At 39.4% G+C, this 21997-nt stretch overlaps 1 protein-coding gene across 2 annotated transcripts in view; it reads right to left on the bottom strand.

Annotated features, from left to right (window-relative positions):
* LOC135906151 (ATP-binding cassette sub-family A member 2-like) overlaps positions 1-21997 on the bottom strand; it is a 256013-nt gene that overhangs the window by 60095 nt on the left and 173921 nt on the right. For both annotated transcript variants that reach the window (XR_010565654.1, XM_065437385.1), the window contains exons 34-40: positions 16544-16655; positions 11535-11595; positions 10132-10306; positions 7931-8046; positions 7698-7845; positions 5760-5883; positions 939-1071 (exon numbers count right to left, since the gene is read on the bottom strand). Coding sequence is in view for 1 of the 2 variants with exons in the window: in XM_065437385.1 (XP_065293457.1) it covers positions 939-1071; positions 5760-5883; positions 7698-7845; positions 7931-8046; positions 10132-10306; positions 11535-11595; positions 16544-16655 (869 nt within the window). In the remaining variant the exon portion in view is untranslated. The remainder of the gene's footprint in view (positions 1-938; positions 1072-5759; positions 5884-7697; positions 7846-7930; positions 8047-10131; positions 10307-11534; positions 11596-16543; positions 16656-21997) is intronic.

The following is a 21997-nucleotide window of genomic DNA, read 5'->3' as shown; positions in this document are numbered from 1 at the left end:
AATAAAACGCAGCATGATTCTGCTAATAACAGCATCAGAAGATGAGGCACACTTCTGAATTTACGAGAAGTCGTGCTTTTCTATCCCTATAAAGAGCTTTGTTAAGTTTCAAATCCATTCGGAGGCTGTCTCATTTGTCTTCTTCAACCCGAATCAGTTGCATGTCAACACTATTACGGTCGTACTGTGAATAATGAAAAATAAGAAGAGGCACGAAGAAAGGAAAGAAAATCAATCATTGGGAGAGGTTGTCTTAGCTGATGCAGCATCCCCCTCACCTTAAAATAGCTTTTTGACTACATTACTGCTGGGTATTCATTAAATGTACAGTTGACTGATTCTTTAACAGTGCCACACGAGCATTTACTGGCTGGTTGGTTTGCGCCTTCCAATGCCGTGAAGCGATGAGATCAGCAAAGTCTGCTGATCTTGTTGGTTTCTGCCTTTGGAAGGTGCTCACCAGCTGGCCAGTCGAGGCTCGCGTGATATTGTTAAACAATCGGTCGAATGTACATATAGCTATAATTAACAGTAGGTTGTAATAAATTGCTGCTGACTCTGCTACTGAATAAACTTTTACAAGAAATCATGCTTCAATATTTTTTTTCACTGCTGGCTTGTCATTAATGTACCATAGCCAAAACATTAATATATAGCAATACATTTTGTTGAAATTTGTTCTGTAATGACATTGATATGTTATACAAAACAAGTTAAACTTGGAATAAATAATCCAAGGACCATTTTCTCTGTTGAATACTTCTGGGGATATCACTTTCACTGCTAACATATACTATATATTATATGTGAAGATTAAAGATCATCAATACACATTTTACTTCAGCAGTGTAACCTCCCTACACATTCACATATACACACAGACATACACAAAGGGTATTTTCATATACAAGGCTAAGAAGAGAATAGTTTTCACTCACTTTGGCTTCAAAAAAAAGTTGAACTCTAGAAGCAGTGTGAGCACCAAGAAGAGCATTCCTGATAGTGCCATGGCAAAAAGATTCCTCGTCACTAGGTCCCACGCAAATGGTGACCTCATCCGGTCATATCGACCTGCAAACAGTATTTTACCCACAGAATTATGTAGGCCTCATGAGCTATTATGGGGATACAACACTGCACCACCATGCACCACCTGCCTGGCAGGCTGCACACATTCTGGATGCCACACATGCTGTGACGGTGACAGAACATGAGCAACTGCTGACATTTTGTGCATTCAGGAAAATACAAAACAACAGTAGGGTGCTTTATCAGAGTCTAAGCGCATAACATAAGCGCATCTCAGCTTTGTGCATCCTAGCTGATCTGCGCAGCACTTACCAAATAAATATGCTCTGCCACTTATTGTTTAATATTGTCAGAGTAGATCACCTTTGCACATACCGTTTATTATATGTGATGCAATTTTCTGACACATTAGTAAAGAACTTCACTGAACGCCTAGCATGCTTAGAACACCGTGAGCCTAAGATAAACACGAGGAAATCTGACAAATGGATTAGTCCACATTTACGTACATACTACTAAAAACACCAATCGCTAGCCTGCAACTTACCATTTATTCTCAACAAATATGTAGATATTGCAGGTTAGAATAGGAAGCAACTCAGACAATATTTTGTTCAGTTATGATATGTTGTTTCAGTGATAACATTCCATTTCCATTGTCTTTTTTTTCTTTTTGTTTTCTCCTGCATATATGCATTTTGCTGCCATTACTACGGTGCACTATGACATAGTTATTTATAATGCAGTCATGACTATTATGTTCTTTGCCTCACATATATGTATATGTCTACTACAGTGTTTGATCGTGTGCCAAGGTGATGTTGCCATGTAAGGTCTTTTGGGCCCTGTCAAGTTACTATCGTAGCTTTTAGTCCAAAATGACCATCCAGTTTCTGTTTCTTTTACCGGAAAATAAAGATTGATTTGATTTGATTTAGAGTGTAGCTAGGTGCAAAGCTGACAGGAGACCACATCAGCAATGGTAATAAAATTCTGTTATGCTTGAATACCCTAATCAATGCTTCACACAGAAAAGCACTTTTGTTTGCCATGGTTACTTGTAGGCTGATTATACTGCCCACAACTCAGCTAATAAGCTCTGCCATGTATTTTTCCAGGATTTCTTTATAAAATGCGTGACACACAAGTAGCAGGACTGCACAATTTCCTAATGAACTTTTGTAGCAGTCACATAAGGCTAAATTTTGGATTACTCTATTTAAAACATTCGTCTGTTGAGGTCATACAAGCCAAATGAGGCAACTGTGGTTTCCTAAAATTCTGCCTGCAGGTAGTTTCCACATTTCAATAACCAACATATTAACACACCAACAATTACTTTAATTAAGGGCATTGTCATCATATAATGATGAAAACACATTCTTTGCAACACTGAAGACCTAACAGTAAGAGCGACTGTTTTGATACTGTGCATGCAAGTCAATACATTCTATCAGTCGATTAAAGATGGCGATTAATCTAGTTAAAAGTTCTATTCAACCTCAGTAATGAACACAACATACAGTTTAATGTAAGCATCTAGCTTTCTTCCAATTGATTACACGTGACAGTGAGTATGTTACATTTTTGCAGCCAGTTGGAGAAACTTAGCAGAGATCCTTAGCATAGCGTGACAATATTTATGTAACCTTGTATCATGCTAAAATTCCATGTGCTTAGCAGTCGAGCAATGGTTCACAAAGAACTGATTTTTGATTGAGAGAGATCAGCATTATAACTTGATTATCTATTATGTCATAACGGCATATGAATATACAGAGAACACTAATTGAAACCAGCTGCTACAATTCAATGGTATAACCACTGATCATTAAGCACAGCATTAAGCCTTACCACACTGCCAAGAAAATGACAATCCTCTCTAATTTTATGACAATGACCAGATGAAGATATAATGAGTAACTATGACAGCTTGATGGAATGCACTACGAGTGAAAAGCATCACAAAACTCTTAGAGGGACACTAAGGCAAAAAAATAATTTGAGCTGCATCAGTAGAGTTCACTCCTACAATATCAAAAAAGCCACTCTTACCATTACAGGAAGGGTGGTAAGCCAGAAAAAAAGGCACTCTGTAAAGATGGGTGGTGCTGCCGCACCCTTAAGCTCACCATGATGTCAGGAATTTTAAAGACATCTGCATGGGCTGGCCTAATTTCTTATGTCTAAAGATGGACTACAATGTATTCTAAGAAAGCAAAAGACTGGGTTAAGCCGGTTGCAGGAACTTTCACTGAGCTGCAAGAACTAAAACACTTTCAAAGCCTTAACATCACATGCATGTACCAGTACTAGGGTATCTGCAAAAAGAATTCCTTCATTTTCTCTTCTAGTAATCAACAACTTACCAAGAAATCAATGGAAATAGAGTTTTGAAAGATTAATTAATAAATTCAGTGTTTTGCTTAAGTGGCTCTTTAAAGCATGCAACAACTTCCCCCCCTCCACCCCCCCCCTGCTTTAAATGAAAAGAAAGATGACCTGTCCAGGCAATTTCAATAGAATAATGAAAGTCTGTTGTAAACAGGGGCAAACAGTTCCAGAAATGTTTACTTCATTCATTTAACATGTTTGCATGTTTCAGTGCTCACAATAATCAAAAAAATGCCTGTCATTAAAAGGTGCACGCTGGCCATCTCTAACTCAGCACTGCCCTTTTTAAGCCCATATAATATTGCCATTAGAGGCCACAGTGAAGATGGTGAATGTAGCCCTTTTTCATTATTTATTAATTCATGGGGTTCAATGTATCCTAAAGCAACACTGTGGCTATGAGAGAAGCCAAGACTCCAGACTAATTTTGACTGCCAGGGGTTATTTAATGTGCATTGACATCTAAGCACACAAGCATTTTTGCCCTCTGCCCCATTTAAATGTGCCTGTTGTGGCCAAACCACAACCAAATGCTCAGCAGCAGAACATCACAGCCATTGAGCCACCATAGTGGGTATCTTTCATTATCGCAGAATTGTTATTGCACAATGAGCAGCTGGGATAGGTGATGAGGAGAGGGTACCCTTCCAATGTGCTAGCCAACAAAGGAAGCAAAATTAAAGTTTTTTGTTGGCTCTTAGGACACATGCATCACTTGTGTCTAACCTTTTCAGCCACACTCGTATCCCTCCAGTACCCTAACAACTTCCACCTCTTGTAGCTTTATAAGGCTGTGTTCATGTACCTGCTGTGACATTGACAGCTACATTAGTACACAGAAGTGACTCCTCTTTGCCGTGCCAGGTACCAAGCTAGCCCCCATAATCTGGTGGGTTGGGAGCATGCAAATTTTTGGCACCCAAGCATATAGCCAGGACTTTCTTTTGGTGGGGGCCCAAGCCTCTACTGATTCAATCAAAAGAAATTTATCTCCAATTATTAATTAATTAATTGTCTGTACTGTGTATTTATGACTTGTATGTTTGATGCGCTTTTATATATTATGACGACAATGATGTCTAGCCGATTGGTATGGATTGAATAATTATTTTCAGCTGTGGTCTGTCTTTCTGTAAATAGCTTCATTTTTAAGGCACCAAACAAATGTGAAATGTCCAACAGGTTGGCGAAAAATGCAGCAACATGACTCAACACTAGCCATAAGTGAGGGTTCAAGCTCAATTATAGTATTTTATTCAGCAATGTGACAATCTATATGTTTGCAGATTTAGGAGGCATGATGATTATGCTACACCAAGCTGTGTCCTACTTCAGTGCTTTTAACAGTATAGCCGTAATAACGGCACGGCCTTTATACAGCTTCTTTTTCTTTTAAATGGTGTCGTTTTGTCCCGGGATCCAAAATTTGTTTCACACTGTGATTTTCAAACGCCGGGGCTGCTTTATAAACACAAAGATAACTTCGTTGACGCTGGCAGGCACGCAGTGAATGGACACAAGATCCAGCCTATTAAGCCACTTTTAAGCCGTCATGTTCCACAAATATGTCTTTACTCTCGTCAACCGTTGTAAATAATTTGAGGTGCATGGGAACTTTTGGGAGAAATTCTGTCCCATTCAACTAGAGCATCTGTCGAGTAGCAGAGAAGCTCTTCGCCTTGCATGGCCTGCCATCCTGCCTTCCAAATCTACAACTCCCCTTTTAGCATAGGGACATGCGCCATTCTTATATACCTTTGATCTAAAATTAAAAGGTGGGCTTCGCAGACTTAAGGTGCCATGCCTTGGTAGCTCCTCTATAAAAGTGGAAAAATAATTGGCCCCATATTCCTGTGTGCCGACTGTGCACCTGTGGCACTTCGCAGTTCACTCTGAAGTCAGTCGCTCTGTGTGGATCCAAAACCAAATTACCCTGCTTGTATCGAGGGGAAAAAGAAACCGAGAAACTGACGCTAGACTACCTTGCCTGAGTGGTAGAGACTACTTTAGTGATAATGTTTATACCTATTTATGACCATATGTAGATATACGTATGATATATATGTATGATATATGTTTACGACAATACGCGAGCAGGTGTGTACCCCTTGCAGGAGAGAAATGGATGCATCACGTTCACGAAAATGTGCAAAGAGTTTAATTTCGGGGGAGGGGCCCCTTTGAATATGTGCCTGTTGCCACCACTTTCTGCAGGTAGTTCTACATGTGCGATTCGAAACAGCAGTGCATGCAGACTGTCAGAATAAAACAGGCCGAATGTAGTAAATTTTAAGCCCTTTAGGAGATAACTTGTAACAGTAAAGAAACTAAGTCACCTGTCTTAAACAGGAAGAAGTTCTGGTATTCATTAAAAGCAATGTCCATAAGTCCTCTTCCGAGACAGTAATTAGGAAACATGAGAAAAATGGCCTTGAGTAAGTGATGAACTTCACCAAGATACTGAAAAAGAAAAAGTATATATATGTACATATACATATACACACACACACGCACGCACGCACGCACGCACGCACACACACACACACACACACACACACATACTGAGATTCTGGTATCAAGACACACAAAATGTAAAAAGAATTTTGCAAAAGAATACTAGCAAGAACAACTCATATGTTATACTAGGCAACTAACTGAATCAACAACTGGTGTAAACAAGCTTTTCAATACATACAAGTGCAAAAAAAATGTAGGCACAGATTACAAACTGTACTTATAAAATTTACAGCCATTTTGCCAGTTCTGTATACAATATTTGTATGTACTATCTGTCAAAAAAAGTTTTCAGGCGATAGCACTTGCAACTAGGCCAGGCAAAGCCACATAACGACCCTAATTTTAAAAGCAGGTGTTCAAAAACAGACAAAAGAGGGACAAAAAGGAAAACACAATGTGCTGAATATCAATTAAGATGTATCATTGAGGCAAAGAAGGAACAACGCTCAAAAACCAACTGAATACTCAAGCAAAGGCAGTGCCAACTGATTAATCATGGACCCACATATTCACTCGCCAAAAGCAGTTCAAGCGCAATCCTTTATTATGGAGGATAATCAAAGGCTGGCTTATTATACAAGTGCTGCCACAATTATTGATACACAATGTATTGACCATGAGACACATTTATTCATTCCTGTGTTGTGACAGAACTTCACTATATCCAAACTTGGGAATACAATCATGCTCACAACAGTGTAACAAAAGGCTAGACAGCACTGCTCAATGACCATTATCTGTTTGTTGAATCTCTGAGACAGTGGCTTGTCTGCCCTTTATAAGACTGACCACAACAAAAAGAAACTTTATAAACTACTCCAACATGGCATTCTACAAACTTATAGGCATGTCTTAGTCAACATCTGTCAAGTCTTCTTTTTCTTACTGTTATTTCATTCTCTGGACAGCAGCGCATATCCTTCCTAACTTACTGCCAGCAGTAAAAACAAAGTTGACATTGTATTGACTACACACTTTCTCAAGTCTGTGTGACAGAGAATAAATATAATGTATATACATGACTCTATTCTTGCCATCTGTGCTTTTGCTACCTTTCACAAACTAGAAGATTGGATGCACATTTTCAAGTGTTCACTGTTCAGAGAAAGTGACTATAATAAAAAGGGTAATATGCTTCTGTTAGATGCATGATCTGCTTACTAATGTTTACATCAATTTTATGCAAATATGACTTGCTAAGGGAGAACTTGTGGTCAAAATTGCCGGAGTCCTCCACTACGGCATGCCTCATAATCAGAAAGTGGTTTTGGCCCGTAAAACACCATAATCAAGGGAGAACTTGAGCCGAGACATGGCTATAACATTTTTTGTTTTTAAACTTTACATGCTTAGAGAAAAATGTTAACAAAGCTTTTGACGACTTCAGACAGTACTGCCAACAAACATGACTATCTAGGAAAGTCTCTAAGACTGCCTTTAATATTATGAAACCTTACCAACTTGCTCAGCTTTTGACCTTTTAAGATGCATGCAGTGCTACAATAACCAGTACCAGCACGAGGATGACATGAGCTTTTACAGGACTCCACAAACAAAGACCAAATGAATTCCAGCAATCACGACCCTGTTATGTGGCCCCCATGTACAGTCCAGCAATCATTGTTCTGGCCTGGGAACTTTTGTGACAGATAGTACATCTATCACTCTCATTTATTTTTTTAAAAAAAGAAAAGGTAAGCAAGGATGATTATTTTCAGGCAAACTCATTCTTGCTAAAGGAGTGAAGTAAAACATACGGCATCGTAGGAGAAGACTTCAAGCAAGAAGCTGGTCACAATACATGTAATCCCAACAAAAAGGTTGATCACAATAAGAAAAATATAGGCTGTACTTGGCTCCTTGAATACGAAAGACACGGGATACATGACTGGTGTTATTGACCACCTGAAGAGAGTAAAATGCATCAACATATAGTGCGTTTCAGAAAAGATCTATGTATTTCAGTCACGGACATATTTATGACACTTACCCATAAAGGAGGAACAATGAGAGTACAGCTGGAAAATTTTTTGCTGATGTATATGCAGGAATGTCGAAAATAAGCAGAATAAGAACACAGCATGTTGCAGGAACAACATAGCTGCACTGTAACGAGCAAGAAAAAATTCATTAGGCACAAGAATTTACAAAATTTATTGATGCATTTGGTACAATCACTAGAACAAGTATATGATGGCATCATTAATGAAGCTACTGCATCACTTGTATCTTGGCTGACTGAATTATGGTACTAACTTACCGATAAGCCAGATACTACCTATATAGCACTTGACAGTTGTGGTTAGTACTACATGCTTTCACTGCAATGTAGTTCATATATGCAGGCCCTTTAACTTCTGCAACCTTAAGAACTAAGCAAGAAAAACATCTCAACTCCAGTAGAGCACCTCAAAAACCTTTGCTAAATATTTCTGCATGTTCTTAAGCTATGAAAAATAAGAGAGCTTTACCGAACAGAATTTATTAGCCTATGATGAGTGCAGTTCACGAGCTCTTCTCAGCGTACAAAACTTCTAAGCATAGAACATTTATGTTGAAAAGTGCTTGCCAAACAGCATTTACAATTTACAATAATAGAACAGCTATATATGATAAAGTTCTTGCAAGTGCACTCAGACTTGAATTCACTAGAACTATGTTCTAGGCCAGAGGACACGCAGGCCTGTTCACCATTCAAATAAGCGCACAAGTGCAAGCACTTCACTTTGACAATATTGGCGATAGGGACAAGGACATCAACTACAAGTTTTACATTTTCAAGTGACAAAGTTAACCATGGCAACATGGCAAATGAGTACAACAAAACATCACTTCTAAAAAAAAAACCTGCTGTCTGGAGTCATACGCAAAGTCGGCTGGCTTAGTAAGAGAATTACAAAGAGCTACTACAGTAGAATCTCAATACAATCACAGTTGATGTGAATTTTGGGGTGATACAAATCTTGAAAAATTCCAGGCCAGAATGCATCAAGTGTAAAGTCTTTTGTTCTGGGATTACTTGAACAATCTCTTGGGATGAATTGGATGATACGAATTTCTGAGATGCCACAAGACAAAATCTCGCACAGTCAGGAGAGTATGGTTGTGGCGTGTAGTTGTGAAGTCAGCATTCAAAATCTTTGTTTTCCATTAATCCTGGCGTACCGTCAATGACCGATTTTCCAGACGCTTGATTTTTTGGACATGCCTGATAATTCGGATGCCTTCGCGCACCACCATGGTACCCAATAGAGTCAATGCATAAGAATGCCTGAAATTTCTGACCGACAAACCCTTTGCAGTCCAATTTTCCAGACTTCTTGCCATGGCCACAGGTCCGAAACAACCCTGATCGAAGCCACCACCGCCGCCATATTGATTATCTCACCACCTCGAACAGGCGCTGTCGCAAGTAGATCCGCTGGTGCAGCAACGCTAGGCCTAGCTACTTCAACATTAACTACCAAGCTTCTTGCTGTTCAGTGCCCACTCCGCCTTTGTAATCCTCCCCAAAGTCAGCTTCGCCTAAGTATAGAGTATTATGCGGTGAAGCACACAAAGAGTGAAAAGAGGCATTTGTAACGGGACACAGTATTTCTTTAATTATACAAGCCTGCACCCGCCGTCTCCTGTCACAGTACCAGCACCGATATGCCTAATAGGCGTTCTGGCAGGCCTTCAGAGCTATCTTGGACATAGCTGTGGTGATTTCAGCCTTTGGGGGCAGTAAAATGCATGCATTTTTTTTTTTTTTGAACTGCTCAATTTTTCGGACATTTTCGAGGCCCCTAGGAAGTCTGAGAAATCGGACGTTGACTGCACTGAAAAGTGAGCAAACTCAATGTGGTGTGCAGTGAGTTCTAGCAACGTAGGTGAAGAAACAAGGGCAGAGTTTTACACCTTCGACAGCGGTCTCCTCAACAACACCTAAGGGAAGAACGGTCCAGAAAGCAATCAATAACAAATTTGTCTAAAAGTAGTCACAATTAATAAATAAGGATTCTATACCTTCATTTTAGTTCGTAGCTATCATTTGTTATGGATAATATGAAAATTTGTATAATTGAGACTCTACTGTATACAGGTGTGCTTTTGCTTTAGGCAGAAGTATTCAACATTAAAACTGCCTACTTAGTTTAACAAGCAACACACAAAAGAGGCATAATGTTAGGATAATACACATCCACTCACAATATCCCAGAAGTAGTTTGCCAGCCAGTACACTACAGGATTAACACCACTGACAATCTGCAGGTGCTTGGCTTTGGTGTAGCGCTCATAGACCAGGAATAGTACAAAACTTGCTGGCACAAATGACATTGCAACAATGATGAAGATGGCAATCAGCACATCTGTTCCTTGTAAGCTGAAAGTAACAATGAGCAGTGGCACTTACCAGATCTGCACATGCAACCAACTTATGCAGTGTGGCAAATTAAGATTATTGAAGGACTTCATAACACATCTTGCTCATTGTCAACTCACCATTTCTGGCATATCATAAACTTTAAAAAAGAACGGGCAGAGCACCTGGCCCACAGCATACGAGTAGAGTGCTGTCCACTTTTAATGATACTGCTTAAAACAATAACCGATTATCACAATGAAGTTTGTCTACTATAAATCTAAGGTCTGTAAATTCAGCATATAGACACATTAAACAATTATAATAACTAGATATTTTTAATTAACAAGGTTCTAGACAAGTTTGAACAGCAGCAAGTAGAGCATGCAGGTGCAGTGATATCTTAACCGTACAGTTCTGGGTGTTAGAAGGGACTTATAAATTCAAACCTAAAGACCTTGATCAGTTGAGGTGATGCCAGAGGAATTTTCATGACATTCATTTTTCCATATGCTACACAGCTGGTTTGAGGTCCTTAGTTGGGTAGCCACATCAAGGAAACAGACAATAAAGCCAAGGAAAGCATGGGGGAAATGAAATGCTTTCTTTAACTGAACTATCGAAATAATTATAGATAAGTGTTAAATTAATGATTTTTATATTTTTATGAAAACAAAATGAAAGATGAAGAAAAAATGCTGCCATTGGTAGGAGCTCAACCCAGGGTTTCTGCATGGCACATGCAGAGGCTGTGGGTTACATGTATTAATTCAGAGAACTGTTTCAAATAAGACATGTCTAGTTTGTGCTACAGGAACCTGTTCCTGCCCATTCTGCCATGCACAAATAAACACTTGATTTTTGGAAATTGCTGTAAGCCATGAGATATGAATGCAGGAGAACATGAGATTTGCACCTGTGTACGAAGTTCAGGCATTGAAAGCCAACATTTAAACCTAACTTATCTAAAAACATTTGTGGCTCTTTTTGTTTGAGCAGCTTGCAAATACAAGCAGTTTTTGCTTTTGAACTCTGCCAGGAGAATGCCACTAAAGCAATAGCAACAATAATATCACATCAGATTTAAAATTTGCTTCCAGCTATGCACACTTTTCTGTTTAAACACTATGCCCTCCAAAATATTGCTCAATTTCAAAACATAGACTAGGATTATACTTTCACTAAATGCTTTTCAGTGTCAGTCTAAACATCAGTCTAACAAAATGGAAGCAATAGAAGAAAGAGTTACATTTGGTCCTTTGACAGCAGGAACGATGTATCCGTCATGGGATGATTAACCACAGTAATTCCTACACAGAAAGAAATAATAATGATTCAGTAGAAAGCTCTTTTTCTTTAATTTTATTAAAAAAGACAAGACTTGTGTGCTCTGGCAATAAGCTTGACTATAAAATAAAAGCACTTTTCCAGTACTAAAATTGTGCCTGGTTTCCCTTTGCTTTTGCAATTCAGCATTGTAAGCAGTTCTTTAACGAGCAAAGATAGCCACTATGCAGAAGATTAGTAGCAGTTTCTTGTTTATATTTGGGAACAAGAGGTTTAACGAATGGTGTCGTCCAGTGACACTAGGCAGTCATAACCTTGAATGCATAGGAAAGCATGGTTTTGCTATGAGACAATCAACAAGTTTATTTTTGTGTCGGGCAACAGTTTTTAAGGTAATAATAGTGGTGAAGAACATGTTTAACAACTTTTGGTGAAAATATAAGGGTTTGTAGCTCGCCCTGTAGGAGAGCCAGCTTCAATATTGCAGGCTTTCTTTTGAGCACAGAAAAAAGTGTAACAAAGGAAGGCTATAAAAAAATGGCATTTTTTCAGACGTCTTTTCTTTCTATTTGAAGCCATGCTTAAAGGTTACACAATACTGAAAAATGTTTAAACTATAGTCTGGACCACTTACAAGAACAGAACAATTCTTCAAAAAGCAGTTGTTATGTCAGTTGTTTGTTATATCCGAAGTTATCAGAAAAGAAGTGAAAAGCAAACATGATGGAACTGGTTGCAATGAGCTATCTCTTTATTGAAAAAACTAACTAAAGGCTGCTCTACTTTTCACTGCATGCGCCCGTCTTTCTTGGGTTGTTCAGGAGATTCATGTACCATTCCACAAAAGTAAAGGAAAAAATGCGAACTTGTGCATCTAGGAGCTGTTAGGCTCTGTCAACACCACCTCATATCACTCGGCATCTACATCGCAAGATGTGGTTTGTAAACCTGAAAGCATGCCCTACTGCTTCTTGACACACTATTTTTTTTCATCCCATGTGTAGCATATGTGCTTGCACACATGCGACTACTCGTAAGGCAGCCTGCACTTCAATTAGTCATGCTTCCATTAATGTGCGCTAACATGCTGTCTGCTTCCCTGGCTGTAAAATTGTTTCCTAATATGTGCACAATCAGCGGCTTCTTTTCACATATGCACTATTGCAATACCAGAATTTGCAATGGACATGGCCTGGACCTAGGAAACTGTGCAGTAGCTGTCGTAGGAGACGCAGTATCTATGGAGCAAATGACCTTAAGCCACATGAGCCTTTCTGTATGTCCCACAAAAATTCCTTGCACATTTTATTATAATTCCATGCATGTTCATTTTATTCTCCTCTCTCCCAGGTTTTTAGCAATTAGGAATAAATAAATAGTTGCATCAATAAATATGATGCTTTGAAAAGCAGCTGCTACATCTGCACATAATTTCAACTGTTAGGGTCTCAAATTTACACATCAAATCAAAATCTAGTTAACATAATTGAAAGATTATTACACTCGAGTTCATTATAAGTGAGTACAATTGTTCTTTAGAGTATAATGCCATGCTGTGAATAATTTTCTTTAAAACAATGGGTATTAAAAATATGAAGTAGGCCAATACAGTGGGCATGTGGAATGAGAAAGATGCATGATAAATTACAACACCAACACAGAAAGAAGACTTTGCACAAAACTGCGTGCTGTAAAAAAAAGGTTGTAGAAGAAGTCTGCGCATGTGAAAACCCACATAAGTAAACTGGTCCAAAATTTCTTCTGAAGTATTCTGCATCAGTGCACTTTGTTGCATAATCATTTGCTGTGAAGCACACTTAGTATGGAAACCTACATCTTCCATGGGACACATTTAAAATGGCCACATTGTGCCACCTAGAAGAGTTATACAGAAACTTCTGCTAGTTAAGTAGACGATTCCGCTTGACATGATGATTAATCTCTATTGTTAATAACATATTCTTTTCATCTTGACACATATTAGTGAAAGTAGTCTTTTTCGAAAGTCATCTAGCAATAAAGTTATAAAGCTCCCTTAAGAGCATCCCCAGATGAAACTATACAGTGCAAGGAAAGACCGGGAAAAAATATTTAAGTACACTAACAAGACAAGCACATGACTTCAAATCAAAACACATTTCCAGCAACCACCAACATATTGCTACATAAAAATAACCATTTGAAGTCGGAGCTCATCATGTGAATACCTTTCTTATGACTTCGTACTTTTTCATTCTGTATTATTTCATTGTGCACTAGCAAAATTTGCTGAACTTGTTTGCCATTGTCATCACAAGTGTGATGAGAATGGCAAGCTGTGAATCTGAGTTGCTAATGATACCGATGACTACATAATGGTGAAGTTGTTTGCTGATGATTTTATTATTTACTCTTTTGTTAACAAGAATGCTGTCCCAGGTGCTACTGAATATTAATCTTTGTAAACTCACAGACTGGTGTGAGCGCAAGGAAATGCAAATTAATTTTAGTAAGACCATGTCCATGGCAATAACAACTAAAAAAAAACCTCTTCTTCACAGTTATATCAGTGACAGACAAAGCCAGTTACTTGTTTATCCTGCTTGTGCATAACAATTACCAATAAACTTAACTGGTATTTCCATACGAATAACATCTGCGCAAAGACCTGTAAGAAACTGTGCTTTTTGAAACAGAAGCTAAAAAGTTACCCCTGTAATGTTAAGCTTGAAGCATATAAGAAGCTCACCCAGTCCTTGAGTATGCTATCATGTGGTATCTGTGTTAGTCTAAAGATATTGTGAGGATTTAGCACATGCGTCTTGCACCTAGGCTCATTTTATTTAATTACCAACCTACATTGTCAGTTTCCAATAAGGAGTGGTTCCTTGAACTCCAACCATTGCAAGTACAGTGGCAGAGAGAAGCTAAAGTTTCTTTAATTTGATATATCATTGTAAAACAGGTCTGGAACAAAATGAATACTTGCCTACTTTACCAAACAATTGTCACAGCTAAATCATGGCATTTGTACATCTGAATTTTGCTAGGACAAAGCTTTTTCGAAAAACATTTTTTCCTAGAACCGTTGAGCTATGGGCTTCTCTAAAATTATGGGGTTTTACGTGCCAAAACCACTTTCTGATTATGAGGCACGCCGTAGTGGAGGACTCCGGAAATTTCAACCACCTGGGGTTGTTTAACGTGCACCTAAATCTAAGTACACAGGCATTTTCGCATTTTGCCCCCATCGAAATGCGGCCGCCGTGGCCGGGATTCGATCCCGCGACCTCGTGCTCAGCAGCCAAACACCATAGCCACTGGGCAACCACGGCGGGTGCTATGGACTTCTCTATCTGCATCTGCTGTTGATGTTATGATGTATCATTGTTCTGAAAGTGCTTCGCAATGTTCTTTGTGTAACCTCTCCTGCTTGGGCAACATAGCTGCCTTCAGTATTGTAAAATAAATAAATAAATAAATAAATAAATAAATAAATAAATAAATAAATAAATAGATTTTACAACAGTGGTCATCTAGGTTGGGGAAACTATATGATGCTGACCTACGCTGCAACAATGCCGTCAACAGTGTCACATTCTGTGCAAGTGAAGTGGGCAACATGTGTTAACTACAGCATGCAAAACATGTTTAGTGTGTGGAGTAATAATTTAATAAAGCTTACTATAGGCCCCCTGATGGTCCGGAAAAACCTCATATATCAAGTCCTACACTATAAGATGCTATATTATAAGTGACATACACCTGTGAGCAAAAGTATACGGACCAGGGATTGCACAATAAAGCCGATTCTTTTTGTGCCTGTGAATGCAACTTGAAATTGAGGCCCAAACTTGGCATTGCAAACTTTCCAGCGTACTCATTAATTTCAGTTTATGCACACTAATTACAAAGAAATTCCATTTTTTTGGTGACCCTGTGGTCCGTATACTTTTTGCTCATGGGTGTACATTTTCATATATTTGGAACAGAATCGATGTCAGCAGCACGGAGATTTTACAAGTGCCACTTTCATATGGTCACATAAATGTACATAGCTCTGTTCGGTGTACTTCTCTGTCTTGTGTTGCAATTATTTTTGCACTGCTTTTGCTATAAACACAACTCAAGACACACAAGAACCTGCACATGTTGGACATCACAAATTCACAATTGATATTAAAGGGTTAAGCACAGAATAATCAATTCAAAGCAGTGTAAGGATCCCTTAAGAAATGCACCTTAACCATTTGTTGGGTACCAGAAAACCACTCGCACCATGTATAAAGCTTTACCATAGTGCTCTTGGTAGGTTACTGTTCACAAAAATAGAAAAAAAGGATGCAATCCCAAAGTTAGAACATTTTATACAGAAGAAACAAGTGCGACTGATCTGCTCCACTGTCCACCTGGGTCACTTTCATAATGTTCACTTTTGCCTCCTAATGGCTGCTTCCAAAAGTAATCAGAAGCAGACTGGACACACTGGCTCATTTGATAAGCCTAAGTGTAAGGAAGAGTAGCCTGGGTTTTTTGTGTGTCTGTAGTGCAAGTGAGCAAAATTTTATTCAAGAGATAGAGTGTTTACTCCATGTCAACTTAGAAAAAAGTGATAAAATTACAGGAAGCAGATAAAAGGGAAGTAAATGAATGGTTTAATGGCTACACTTTATGACAGGGCATGCAGAGTAATAAAGAACCTTTAGCAAGACCAAATGTTTAATAAAGGTTGCCACAGTTTACGGCTAAAGCTCTTCGAAGCCGAGTTGAAAAGCAGGATGGATTACGAAAAGCAGGATTACAGTTGAAATGCAGCATACAAGCACTGGGGTGAGTATGTCTTGCCGTTTAACAAATGGTTAAAACTCCTGTCCAGTTCACAATGACAAAGTTACACTAACAGACAGAAAGACCTAACTAACAAAAACAAAATTTTTTGACAATTTATATTTAAGGAATACAATGTTTCATGATGGATCTGTTTACACTTACCGTAAGTAGATGGGTGTCCATTTTCAAGTGGAAGATTAGCCCTCAGAATGGCATTATTGATGCTATTAACATAAGTGGGCATCGCATGGTATCCTTTATTGTTGTACCATACCTGATACGAGAGAACCATAAAACAAGTTCTTAAACGATTAAAATACACGTCAAGCATTTATGCAACAAACTTTGTGCACTCTCCAGACTTCTATTTAATAGTGTTGGGACGTGGGCATACACAGATGTGGGCAACAGGCCTATGTCAGTCCCAACTTGAAGCTGGCTTTCTGCTGCAGCTGAACCCACTTATAATTATATTCAAGTGTCAAGAAAATCCCATTCTTATAACTTATAATTGTTATAACTGGGTTGCACGAAATAAGCAGAGGGGATAAGCATTCAAACATTTTAATTAGACACAACTGTGGAACTATGAACTTTGGAACGCGCTACCCGACGATATAGTAAATGAAAGCAATTCAGATAAATTTAGGCACCTATTGTCATGTTTTTTAAACCCTTAACCTACCACTACTGCGTTGTTACTCTAACGTCTACCTTTTTTACTGCTCTGTTATACTGCTGGTTGTGCTGCCAATTCTACTGCAGGTTTGTACCTTCTATTTTGTTTTGTTTTCTCTCGCCCATCGTCTTCTAGCATGCATACTAAGTTTTGTTTAGCATTGCATAAATAAGTTAACCATAGTAAAATAATGAAGATAGTGTTTATTGATGCATTCCACCCCCCCCCCCACCCCCCCCAGGTAATACCCTGAAAGGGGTCTTTAAGGGACATTAAATGATGAAAGGAGTACAGTCGAACCTATTTATAGCATTACTGGTTTTAACCATTATGAACCTGGCAACGTTTAACGCTAGAACGTTATCTAGTGAGGCGAGTCTAGCAGTGCTATTGGAAAAATTAGAGGGCAGTAAATGGGATATAATAGGGCTCAGTGAAGTTAGGAGGCCAAAAGAAGCATATACAGTGCTGAAAAACGGTCACGTCCTGTGCTACCGGGCTTAGCGGAGAGACGAGAACTAGGAGTCGGATTCCTGATTAATAAGAATATAGCTGGTAACATACAGGAATTCTATAGCATTAACGAGAGGGTGGCAGGTCTTGTTGTGAAACTTAATAAGAGGTACAAAATGAAGGTTGCACAGGTCTACACCCCTAAATCCAGTCATGATGAGCAGGAAGTCGAAAGCTTCTATGAAGACATGTAATCGGCGATGGGTAAAGTCAAAACAATATACACTATACTGATGGGCGACTTCAATGCCAAGCTAGGCAAGAAGCAGGCTGGAGAAAAGGCAGTGGGGGAATATGGCATAGGCCCTAGGAATAGCAGGGGAGAGTTATTAGTAGAGTTTGCGGAACAGAATAATATGCGGATAATGAATACCTCCTTCTGCAAGCGGGATAGCCGAAAGTGCACGTGGAGGAGCCCAAACGGCGAGACTAGAAATGAAATAGACTTCATACTCTACGCTAACCCTGGCATAATACAAGATGTGGACGTGCTCAGCAAGGTGCGCTGCAGTGACCATAGGATTGTAAGAACTCGAATTAGCCTAGACCTGAGGAGGAAACGGGAGAAACTGGTACATAAGAAGCTGATCAATGAGTTAGCGGTAAGAGGGAAAATAGAGGAATTCCAGATCAAGCTACAGAACAGGTATTCGGCTTTAACTCGGGAAGAGGACCCTAGTGTTGAAGCAATGAACGACAATCTTGTGGGCATCATTAAGGAGTGTGCAATAGAAGTCGGTGGTAACTCCGTTAGACAGGATACCAGTAAGCTATCGAAGGAGACGAAAGATCTGATCAAGAAATGCCAATGTATGAAAGCCTCTAACCCTACAGCTAGAATAGAACTGGCAGAACTTTCGAAGTTAATCAACAAGCATAAGACAGCTGACATAAGTATAATATGGATAGAATTGAACATGCTCTCAGGAACGGAGGAAGCCTAAAAGCAGTGAAGAAGAAACTAGGAATTGGCAAGAATCAGATGTATGTGTTAAGAGACAAAGCCGGCAATATCATTACGAATATGTATGGGATATTTCAAGTGGCTGAGGAGTTCTATAGAGATTTATACAGTACCAGTGGCACCCACGATGATATGGGAGAGTAGTCTAGAGGAATTCGAAATCCCACAGGTAACGCCAGAAGAAGTGAAGAAAGCCTTGGGAGCTATGCAAAGGGGGTAGGCAGCTGGGGAAGATCAGGTAAAAGCAGATTTGTTGAAGGATGGTGGGCAGATTGTTCTAGAGAAACTGGCCACCCTGTATACGCAATGCCTCATGACTTCGAGCGTACCGGAATCTTGGAAAAATGCTAACATAATCCTAATCCATAAGAAAGGGGACTCCAAAGACTTGAAAAATTATAGATCGATCAACTTACTGTCCGTTGCCTACAAAGTATTTACTAAGGTAATTGCAAATAGAATCAGGAACACCTTAGACTTCCGTCAACCAAAAGACCAGGCAGGATTCCGCAAAGGCTACTGAACAATAGACCATATTCACACTATCAATCAGGTGATAGAAAAATGTGCGGAATATAACCAACCTTTATATATAGCTTTCATTGATTACGAGAAAGCGTTTGATTCAGTCGAAACCTCAGCAGTCATGGAGGCATTGCGGAATCAGGGTGTAGACGAGCCGTATGTAAAAATACTGAAAGATATCTATAGCGGCTCCACAGCCACCGTAGTCCTCCATAAAGAAAGCAACAAAATCCCAATAAAGAAAGGCATCAGGCAGGGAGATACGATCTCTCCAATGCTATTCCCAGCGTGTTTACAGGAGGTATTCAGAGACCTGGACTGTGGAGAATCGGGGATAAGAGTTAATGGAGAATACCTTAGTAACTTGCGATTAGCTGATGATATTGCCTTGCTTAGTAACTCAGGGGACCAACTGCAATGCATGCTCACTGACCTGGAGAGGCAAAGCCGAAGGGTGGGTCTAAAAATTAATCTGCAGAAAACTAAAGTAATGTTTAACAGTCTCGGAAGAGAACAGCAGTTTACAATAGGTAGTGAGGCACTGGAAGTGGTAAGGGAATACATCTACTTAGGACAGGTAGTGACTGCGGATCCGGATCATGAGACTGAAATAATCAGAAGAATAACAATGGGCTGGGGTGTGTTTGGCAGGCATTCTCAGATCATGAACAACAGAATGCCATTATCCCTCGAGAGAAAAGTTTATAACAGCTGTGTCTTACCCATACTCACGTACAGGGCAGAAACCTGGAGGCTTACGAAAAGGGTTCTACTTAAATTGAGGACGACACAACGAGCTATGGAAAGAAGGATGATAGGTGTAACGTTAAGGGATAAGAAAAGAGCAGATTGGGTGAGGGAACAAATGCGAGTTAATGATATCTTAGTTGAAATCAAGAAAAAGAAATGGGCATGGGCAGGACACGTAATGAGGAGGAAAGATAACCGATGGTCATTAAGAGTTACAGAATGGATTCCAAGGGAAGGGAAGCGTAGCAGAGGGCGGCAGAAAGTTAGATGGGTGGATGAGATTAAGAAGTTTGCAGGGACAACATGGGCCACAATTAGTACATGACCAGGGTAGTTGGAGAAGTATGGGAGAGGCCTTTGCCCTGCAGTGGGTGTAACCAGGCTGATGATGATTATGATGGTTTTAACAATACTGGGATGTAACAATGAGCAGCTGCTATACTGTGAACTTTTGTATGTGTTCTATGGTAAGTTAAACTGCTTACTACAATGTTCCCATGCCGAATTATTGGATATAACAATTAAACTTGGCTACTGGATATCTGCACAGAAAAAAAAAAATTAAAGTGAAATCGAAGGAAAAAAAAAAATACACGGGCCGCTTTGCCACACTCACCTTTGTGCTGCGTGGGGTGCACAGCACAAAGGCAGGTGTAGCGAAGTGGTTGTTGTCCTCTCCCCACCCCCGTTTTTAACATTATCTTCTTTCTTTTTCTTTTCCTCCTCACAACCCCCCACAGCACAAAGGCATGTCTGGCAAAGTGAATCGCATTTTTTTTCTTTTCTTTTTTCTTTTGGGGATATTGCGTTCAGCACCCCCATCATATAGCCAGATTTAATTGTTATAACCAGGAGCGTGGCTTCGGAGCTTTGTAGTAAATGGTTTATTTTATCATAGAACACATACAAAAACTGATGGTGCATCAGTTGCTCAATGTTATATCTGATATATTGTAAACACCGGTATCATTACCAGTGGGTTCGATTGTATATCCATCTCTTTGAAAACAAAAGCACTTCAACCCCCCTTCGCTTCCTACCACTCCCCAAGTACCACATGAAATGCAAAGTGGTAAGAGGTATGGATAGGTGTTAGGGGCTTAGGAAGACCACGCAGGTTTGGCACAGATAAGAAGCAACTTGATCACGAACTCATGAACAAATGTAAACCTCAAAAATTGCACAAAAATAGCGTAAATGCATATCAGATAAAGTAATTTCAGATGGCTAATTTTCCTTCACTGAATTCCCAGATTCATGCACATTGTTATTTAAAAAAATAATAAATGGGGTTTTACGTGCCAAAACCACAATCTGATTATGAGGCACGCCATAGTGGGGGACTCCAAAATAATTTGGACCACCTGGGGTTCTTTAACATGCACCTAAAGCTCAGTACATGGGTGTTTTCGCATTTCGCTCCCATCGGAATGTGGCCACCATGGCTGAGATTCGATCCCATGACCTCAAGCCTAGCAGCCCAACACCATAGCCACTAAGTAAGCATGGCAGGTTCACTTTGTTACTGACTTCCTGTATGATACAAACTGGGCGTACGAGATGCTGAAGAAGAGAGATATGGGCTCGGTTCTAGAGAAAGCTTATGGTTATTCGAGAACACGACAATTACGTATAAGTTTACAATTACAAAACTACATATAAGTGCAGTAACTTTGAACACTGTTTGTTTCAATGCTGTTTTCGAATACCATGCACCTTCTGCATGAATTAAACTGACAGAATGTGGCTTCAAGAATGCCTGCACGCTTGCATCAGGAGGTGCTTGTGGATGCTGACCATTACTAACTACCTAACTGCAGTAAAATCGCATATCACATAGTAAACACTGTTACCTTTTCCACTGATAAAAAGAAATACGTACTTAACATTCAATTAGCTCAAAACTGCGTCAAAATAAAATGCATAAAAATGTATTTAAAATGTACAGCATATGATTGACTGACAGGGTCTAATGTCACAAAGCAACACAGGGGCCATGAGACATGCTGAGATTTTTTACTGTGCATCCGAAGTACACTACACTGGTGTTTTTGCCTCCCACCCCCATCTGAATGAAGTGAAGGCTGCTAGGAAGCAAATCTGTACAACATATAAATGTGTAAAAACCAACAAGCTTACGTAAAATTTCCACAATTAAAATTTTATAAACTCTGTATAAAATAAA

The sequence above is a fragment of the Dermacentor albipictus genome, chromosome 1 (assembly GCF_038994185.2).
Source record: "Dermacentor albipictus isolate Rhodes 1998 colony chromosome 1, USDA_Dalb.pri_finalv2, whole genome shotgun sequence".
Lineage (NCBI taxonomy): Eukaryota > Metazoa > Arthropoda > Arachnida > Ixodida > Ixodidae > Dermacentor > Dermacentor albipictus.
This window is presented reverse-complemented; position numbering and strand designations above follow the sequence as displayed.